We start from the raw sequence: 7,995 nt of genomic DNA, 5'->3' as shown, positions 1-7,995 counted from the left end.
ATACATATACATATACATACATACATACATATATATATATATATATATATATATATATATATATATAATTTCTCATATGTTTGTCATTTTGTAAAACGTGTGCTTAAACATTTGTGTATTAGAGAAAATGAGTAAACATAATACTTATTTGAATTGAACAATTATAAAATGGTTCTATAAATATCTTTTGATATTTTTAGATATCTAGTGAAACAGAGATTAAACGAAAAACAAATTTGTAAATAGCTATAACTTTTCAGGTTGCTAGCTAGTCAAATGTATATTGAAAGGAATTCTTCTTCGTGCTCTTTAGGTGATATTTTATGCGAAATTAATAAATTCGATTGATCCATATTCTTTTGATAAATTAACATACATTTGCTTGCATTAGTATCTTTTTAATACGTAGGCATACATTGGTCCCGAATCAATTATCTAAATTGTATCTATTAATTTAAATCGTAATTGTGATCCATTTGATCTGTATTCACCTAACAAATCTATATACATTGAGATTGGTATCTAATGATTCCGTATTCATCTAATAAATTTATTTGCGTTACAATTCTTATAAAGATTTTTCTTACTATTGTGTACTTGAAGGTACATGGAAAAGACAGAAAACAAGTAAGCTCAGAATCAGTGTCAGGAAGAGCAAACATTACCATTGGTGAAGCCCTTGAAGCCACTGTTGTCACAGCTGGAAGCAGGCCGGTTGATTACAGTGACGCGGCAGCCATACAGGCAGCAGAAGTGAGAGCCACTGGACGTACCAACATCATCCCTGGTGGAGTTGCTGCTGCTGCTCAATCAGCAGCTACTCGAAATGCTAGACTTACCAAAGAGGAGGAAAAAACTAAACTGGCTGAAATACTCGCGGTAAGATAACAACAACCTTATAACTGTCAGGTGTACAATCATACAATACGAATGTATAACTGAGACATCACATTGGTGTTTGGCAGGAAGCAAGTTCAAAGCTACCGTCAGATAAGCCAGTGACACGTAAAGATGCAGAGGGAGTGATTGGTGCAGAACTGAGGAATGATCCAAACTTGTGCACCCGTCCTGGTGGCGTTGCTGCTTCTATTGCTGCTGCTGCAAGGCTCAACCAAACTAACAGTACTTCAAGCACAAAGAATGACGATAACATTCTCAAACAAAAACTAAACTAGGATGAGAGTAAACTACTGTTATATCTAATCCTTCAAACCTGTCCTGTCTCTCAGTTCCGCGTCTTTAAATCTTTCTTTTCTTGTTTTTCTTTTTATCTTTTGAAGACATTAACACAATTTTTTGTCCTTCCCCATACTATCTTTTGCGCGAGGGATTGTTACCAGCCTTAACTATTGAGGCTTAGCTTAATTGGAGTAGGTATCTGTAGTGAATAATACTCAGAACCTGTGTAGTGAGTTTCTTTTCACTTCCCAGCTTTATGCAAGGGTTCAAGAGTATTGCAAGAATATGTACCTTTTCATTACTGACTCTTGTGCATATTCAAGAAGTTAGAGATGCTGTTCCATTAAGATGACAAAAATGTATGCTTTACATTGTACATGAGTAATTTCTTGAATTTGCTTCAATCTAGTTCCAAGCATTTGCAGTATATCTTCGGAATGACTTGCAAAATGGTGAAAGTTCTCATTAGTCTCTCTCATTTCCTCTCTACATACCTCCAGTTTCTTAAGAGTCCAATTATATGGGCAAGCGAGAAAAAAAAAAAATAAGAATAGTACAGTAGCTGGTTTGACAATTAAAACTCATGAAGTATCAGTAAAGAAAAGTAAATGGCTGCCTGTTTGCTGATGGAAGTCTTTCTCCATAAATATGCCATTGGAAAATAACTTTTCTTCATATCATTCAAATGGTAAGTATATTTCTATTCGTTAACCAATTTAGGAGCTTACAATTCAGTTGTTTTTACTATTTTACAACATAGCTAGCACTTCCATAAATACCCTATCTCTCAATCCAAAGAAGCATAAAGTTACTCAAAAGTCATGTTTTCCACCTCTTCTCTAATGGAATCAAACAGCACGGTGGAAAGATAACGCTCTCCAGAACTAGCGAATATAATCTGCATAGAGAATTATAACAGAGAATTTTAGTTGTAGTGTTCAAATGTTTTAAGGAGGCATAAGAGAGAGTGTTATCAACTTACTGAATAGATATTCTAACTTACCACAATAAGTTTCCCTGCATTTTCTGGTCTTTTTGCCACTTTTACTGCAGCTGCAGCTGCAGCCCCTGATGATATACCCACCTGAATATATTCCAAAGGAAGTATAGCCATGACGACATAATAAGAACACACATCACAAATGAAGCGGTAGACAGACAATCTGTGGACTCAAAGGTGATCTTACCAGCAGGCCTTCTTTCAATGCAAGAAGTTTTGTCATTTCAATAGCATCATCACTAGATACCTGAACATAGATAAAAACAGAAGCTGATAGCATACCAGGAAAGACTTATACACACTGAACAAAAACTTAAATGTTTATAATCTGACAAGTAATACAGCCTTACTTGAAGAACTTCATCCAGGATGCTGAGATCGAGAACAGGTGGGATTAAACCAGAACCAATTCCTTGGATTTTATGTGGCCCTTTAACGGTAACATTTAATTACACATATCAGTCTATGATAAAATTAATTCACAGAAAGTAGTGACGAAACACAGTATGCGAGATAATCTGGAAAAACTCTATTGATAGGACAGCTCGAAGGGAGGAAAAACTTGACTGACCTAGTTTCCCTCCATTTAGCAATGCATTTTCGGCTGGTTCTATACCATATACCTGATTTTTCCACAAGATAAAGGAATAAGAAATCAAGACAAAAAGAAATATGAACAATACCACTTATCACTCACAAATAACCTAACCTTTATTTCTGGATTCTTTTCCTTGAGAAACTTTCCAGTTCCTGTCACTGTGCCTCCAGTCCCAATCCCAGCAATAAAAATGTCAACTTTTCCTTCTGTACAATTCCATATTTCAGGTCCAGTTGCTTCATAATGGATCTACACATGGATACTTTATAAGTGTGATTTTTATATAACAAATGAATGAGTTATTTGCAAAGTCACCTTTGGATTGACAGGGTTCTTGTCTTGACGAAGAAAATGACTGTTTGGCGTCCTATCTAATATCTCTTGGGCCTTCTGAATTGCTCCTTCTATACCTTTGTCAGGATCTGTGATGTAGACCTCAGCCCCCAAAGCTTTAAGAACTATCTTTCTCTCAATACTAAATTCGGCTCCCATCATTATGACAAGTTTATAGCCACGAGCTGCTGCCATAGAGGCAAGACCAATGCCGGTATTTCCACTGGATATCTCAATGAGGACCGTCTTCAGCCACCATTATTTCAACATTTGAAACCAAGAAAATAATTCAGTTAAGCATTCGAGACAAATGATTACAGACCACAGGGAAATACATGTCAAATTTCCACCTCTATCAAGTGAGAATTCACATTACTATCCAGAGAAATGAGCATACACATGGAAAGTCTATTTAGCCCCATTTTAAGAACGCACCAAAGTTTGTGATTATAAAGATATAGTATTTGGGCCTCACTCAACCTCCCTAAAGCTAGCTCATGAGGGGAAGATCACTCAAATTCATATAAGCAAACCACCTGTCTATTCCTCAATCAATGTAAGACTTTGACCACTCTAACAATGACGAAATACTTGGAATCACATAGTAATATATCTCTTCAATATGTTCCTTTTTCCTCCTGATATTTATCCTCACACAAACTTCACTAACCTTTCCAGGAGTAATCAGGCCCCTGTTTTCTGCATCTTTGATCATACTCAATGCAACCCTACATATTAAGAATTGCAAGTTAGAATATAATTCGAGATTTTACAAATTGAGCGAAGAAACAGGACGAGGGGAGTGAGATAAACACCTATCTTTGATACTTGAGCATGGTTGCATCATCTCCAATTTAGCTGCAATTTTGGCAGCACAACCTTCCGCGATTTTGTTGAGATATACCATAGGAGTGCTTCCAATAAGCTACATTGTGAAGACAACAAAATGAGACGAATATTTATGCTTAAAATAAAAGATGAATGCAAAGAGTACCAAAGAAAGATCTCAGAAAGGAACCTACTTCCGTGACATCTTTTGCAATCTCCCTCCTTTCTTCCATAATGACTTGCTCCAATAACGAGAAACAAGAAAAAAACTTGCTCGATCTTCGACACTCTCTGAGAAATGTTTAAGATATGACACTAGGCCTAACTCAACCCAAAAGCTAAATCTCGATGGGGCGATTGCCCAAGTACTATCAGTCTACTAAAATTACTTTAGGAGCTGTCGATTGCCAAAAATGAACAGACATCATTTGGTAATTGCTTGTACTTAAATTTTAAAGGATAGTCATTTTGAGATGATCATAAGTGGGTTATTGCTGATTAAATCATGGAGTTACTTTAAAAAAAAGGAATGTCATAAAATTGAAATAATCTTTTTTGATATGTTTTTAACTTATGATCTCAAAATTTTAAAAACTCTTTTATTTTTTTAAATTTTGTATCAAGTTAAAATTAGACAAATAAATTAATACGAATCAAAATAAAATAAAAAACCCTTATTTTAACTAAAATGCACATAGGAATTAACCAACCAACCAAACAAACCAATCGCTACAGCACACGGCCGTCTGAATCTCATGGATTTATTTATTTTTCAATAACGGTCTTCTTTGTTTTTTCTTTTTGGCAAGTAGTCGCTAGTAATCAGAGCGATTTCCTCTCCCTTTTTAATTGTAAGTCCTTATCGATGATGGTAGTAAAATAATTTGTTAATGCTTATTGTACTAATTAATTTATTTTCTTATTTGTAAAGACAATTTTTATTTATTCAAATTCTTAATACCAAGTCTAACATAAAATAAAATAAAGAATTTATTGTGTAAAAATAAAGGATAAAATTTTTATTCTTAAAATAATAAAATAAAAAAAAATTGTTATTTATTTTTATACATATAACTCTCTTTTGTACTTTTATTTAAATCATGATGTTAAAAGGGAAAATTAATTATCTCAATGTTTCATGATTTTTTAATTTAATTTTTAATAAATAACATATAGTGATAAATTATCTATGCGTTTAATTTTCTTATCACTAATAGATAATAACTAGCAAATCTGAAAAAAATCGAATTGTAATACAGATATCAGACACCAAATAAGAAAAAAAAGAGAACTAGTAGAGAAAATTGCAATATAGAAGAGCATGAAAAAATGTAGAAGGAAGTATGTACGTAGAAAACTTCCCAGGGTCATTTAAGGATCCTCATTGAATAAAATCAAAGTTTTTTTTCTAATTATTATTATTATTATTTATTAAAAATCAAATCAAAGAAAATATTTAATATTAAAATAATTAAAATGATCAATCCAAATAAATTAAAAAAATATTTCACATGAAAACATAAAATAATCGTTTATAAAACGTAAAATAAAATAAAGATCTTTTTACTATTACAAATGAAAACACAAAATATTTCGTGTATAAAACCTAAATTAAAATAAAAGAATTCATTATGTAAGAAAGAAGAATAAGAATTATGTTACTTTAAGAATAAGAATTTTATTTTTTATTTTTACACAATAATATTTTATTTTTATTTTACATTAGACTTAAATATTTTAAATGTACTGGGATGAGCTAATATTATGAATTTTGCAATGGATTTTGTGACTAATAAGACTGCTATTGCTGGTGGTGTTGTTGCTGCAAGGCTCAACCAAACTAACAGTACTACTATATAGCACAAAGAATATTATTCAAATGGTAAAGAATATTTGTATTTATTAACCAATTTAGGAGCTTACAATTCAGTTGTTTTTACTATTTTAGCTCAAGTTAACTTGCAACATAGGACTTCCTTGAATACCCTATCTCTCAATCCAAAGAAGCATGAAGTTACTCAAATTTCATGTTTTCGACCTCTTCTCTAATGGAATCAAACAGCACGGTGGAAAGATAACGCTCTCCAGAACTAGCCATAATAATCTGCATACATAATTTTAGGCCATTGTTCAAATGTTTTACGGAGACACAGAATGAAAGAGTGTTATCAGCTTACTGAATAGATCTAAGTATCTAACTTACCACAATAAGTTTACCAGCATTTTCTGGCCTTTTTGCTACTTTTACTGCAGCAGCAGCTGCAGCCCCTGATGATATTCCTTCCTGAATATATGTCGTGATGATATCAGAATGCACATCACAAATGGAACACACACTACTATAAAAACAACTTTTAGCTGCAATATCGTACATTAACAAAGAGTGTTAAAGTTTTTATCGGCTTTAGTTAATTGCCATTAGATCCACTGTCACTTTAGGGACATTTAAAAAGAGTGCTAACTGATCTTTATTGACCGGTGAACTTACCAGCAGACCTTCTTTTAACGCAAGAAGCTTTGCCATTTCAATAGCTTCATCGCTAGATACCTGAACATTAATGAAAGCAGAAGCTGATATCATAACTGAACAGAAATTTAAATGTTTATAATCTGACAACTACATATATGGTATACAGCCTAACTTGAAGAACTTCATCCAGGATGCTGAGATCGAAAACAGGTGAGATTAAACCAGGACCAATTCCTTGGATTTTATGTGGCCCTGTAACGGTAACATATAAACGATAAAGAGTAATTCACAGAAAGTGGCTTGAGAAACTCTTTGTATGGAACTAATTAATGCAAGGGCATGTTAGTTGTCTGACCTAGTTGTCCTCCATTTAGAAATGCATTTTCAGTTGGTTCTAAACCATATACCTGATTTTCCGACAAGAAAAGAAAATCACAAATCAAGTCAAAAATGAAAGAACAATACCGCTAATGATAAATAACCGTACCTTTGTTTCTGGATTCTTCTCCTTGAGGAACTTTCCGATTCCTGTTACTGTGCCTCCAGTCCCAATCCCAGCAATGAAAATGTCAACTTTACCTCCCGTACAATTCCATATTTCAGGTCCAGTTGCTTCATAGTGGATCTACAAAATGTATACTTTATAAATACTATATGTTTTTAACTATAACAAATGAATCATGAGTTATTTGTATAGACACCTTTGGATTGGCAGGGTTTTCGCTCTGATGAAGAAAATAAGAGTTGGGTGTTGTATCTATTATCTCTTGGGCCTTCTGAAGCACACCATCTGTACCTTTGGCAGGATCCGTGATGAATAATTCAGCCCCCAAAGCTTTAAGGACAATCCTTCTTTCAATACTATATTTTGCTCCCATCACTATCACAAGTTTATAGCCACGAGCTGCTGCAATAGAGGCAAGACCAATGCCAGTATTTCCACTAGATATCTCAATGAGGACCGTCTTCAGCCACCATTATTTCAACATTTTGAATACCAAAAAAATAGTTTCAGTTAAAGCCCCTTTCAGATAAATGATCATAGACGACTTAGTACTCCGAGTCACATAATGTGTTCCTTTTTCCTCCTGATATTTATTCTAAAACAAACTTAACTAACCTTTCCAGGAGTAATCAGGCCCCTGTCTTCTGCATCTTTGATCATACTCCATGCGACCCTACATATTAAGAATTAGAAGTTAGAAATAAGATGTGAATAGTTCAAAAGTTTTTGCAAATTGAGCGAAGAAAGTGAATGAGAGGACTGAAAGATAAACACCTATCTTTAATACTTGAGCATGGTTGCATTGTCTCCATTTTGGCTGCAATTTGGGCAGCACAACCTTCCGCGATTTTGTTGAGATATACCATAGGGGTGCTTCCAATAACCTGCATTGTTCAGAGTACAACAAAATGAGATGATAATGATGCTGAAAAAGGAAGATGAAAATAGTACCAAGAAACATCTCAGAAAGGAAACTACTTCCATAACATCTTTCGCGATCTTCCTCTTCTCTTCCATATTGTGTTGCTGACTTACTGCAATGAGAAACAAGAGCTACGCGTAGTTAATAATATGAAGAAGAT

General features: G+C 33.7%; 3 protein-coding genes across 3 annotated transcripts; 1 reads left to right on the top strand and 2 right to left on the bottom strand.

The window, feature by feature from the left end:
* Positions 1-510: 510 nt before the first annotated feature.
* LOC107025403 (late embryogenesis abundant protein 47-like) lies at positions 511-1,606 on the top strand. Its single transcript, XM_015226194.2, has 2 exons — positions 511-879; positions 966-1,606. Exons 1-2 carry the CDS (start codon positions 526-528, stop codon positions 1,173-1,175), a joined length of 564 nt encoding a protein of 187 aa, XP_015081680.1. The 5' UTR covers positions 511-525; the 3' UTR covers positions 1,176-1,606.
* Positions 1,607-1,828: 222 nt separating this feature from the next.
* LOC107028355 (cysteine synthase-like) lies at positions 1,829-4,276 on the bottom strand. Its single transcript, XM_015229386.2, has 10 exons — positions 4,133-4,276; positions 3,926-4,035; positions 3,781-3,838; positions 3,093-3,356; positions 2,889-3,026; positions 2,751-2,802; positions 2,530-2,609; positions 2,367-2,426; positions 2,183-2,263; positions 1,829-2,077 (listed from the first exon to the last, which is right to left on the bottom strand). The coding sequence occupies exons 1-10, from the start codon at positions 4,169-4,171 to the stop codon at positions 1,988-1,990; spliced, it is 972 nt and encodes a 323-aa protein (XP_015084872.1). The 5' UTR covers positions 4,172-4,276; the 3' UTR covers positions 1,829-1,987.
* Positions 4,277-5,881: 1,605 nt separating this feature from the next.
* On the bottom strand, positions 5,882-7,930 carry LOC107028344 (cysteine synthase-like). The gene is made up of 10 exons (XM_015229377.2): positions 7,892-7,930; positions 7,688-7,797; positions 7,529-7,586; positions 7,110-7,373; positions 6,896-7,033; positions 6,764-6,815; positions 6,581-6,660; positions 6,427-6,486; positions 6,142-6,222; positions 5,882-6,042 (listed from the first exon to the last, which is right to left on the bottom strand). The coding sequence occupies exons 1-10, from the start codon at positions 7,928-7,930 to the stop codon at positions 5,953-5,955; spliced, it is 972 nt and encodes a 323-aa protein (XP_015084863.1). The 3' UTR covers positions 5,882-5,952.
* Positions 7,931-7,995: the final 65 nt, after the last annotated feature.

The sequence above is a fragment of the Solanum pennellii genome, chromosome 1, assembly GCF_001406875.1.
Source record: "Solanum pennellii chromosome 1, SPENNV200".
Taxonomy (NCBI): Eukaryota; Viridiplantae; Streptophyta; class Magnoliopsida; order Solanales; family Solanaceae; genus Solanum; species Solanum pennellii.
Note: the sequence above shows the minus strand (reverse complement) of the source record. Positions and strands in the feature narration are given on the sequence as shown.

Coding starts and splice junctions, on each gene's coding strand:
- LOC107025403 (XM_015226194.2), top strand. CDS start 526: ATGATTCCGTATTCATCTAATAAATTTATTTGCGTTACAATTCTTATA. Junction 880..965: donor AACTGGCTGAAATACTCGCG/GTAAGATAACAA, acceptor GGTGTTTGGCAG/GAAGCAAGTTCAAAGCTACC.
- LOC107028344 (XM_015229377.2), bottom strand. CDS start 7,930: ATGGAAGAGAAGAGGAAGATCGCGAAAGATGTTATGGAA. Junction 7,587..7,687: donor TGCTCAAGTATTAAAGATAG/GTGTTTATCTTT, acceptor CTTAATATGTAG/GGTCGCATGGAGTATGATCA. Junction 7,034..7,109: donor AAAACCCTGCCAATCCAAAG/GTGTCTATACAA, acceptor TACATTTTGTAG/ATCCACTATGAAGCAACTGG.
- LOC107028355 (XM_015229386.2), bottom strand. CDS start 4,171: ATGGAAGAAAGGAGGGAGATTGCAAAAGATGTCACGGAA. Junction 3,839..3,925: donor TGCTCAAGTATCAAAGATAG/GTGTTTATCTCA, acceptor CTTAATATGTAG/GGTTGCATTGAGTATGATCA. Junction 2,427..2,529: donor TCCTGGATGAAGTTCTTCAA/GTAAGGCTGTAT, acceptor ATCTATGTTCAG/GTATCTAGTGATGATGCTAT.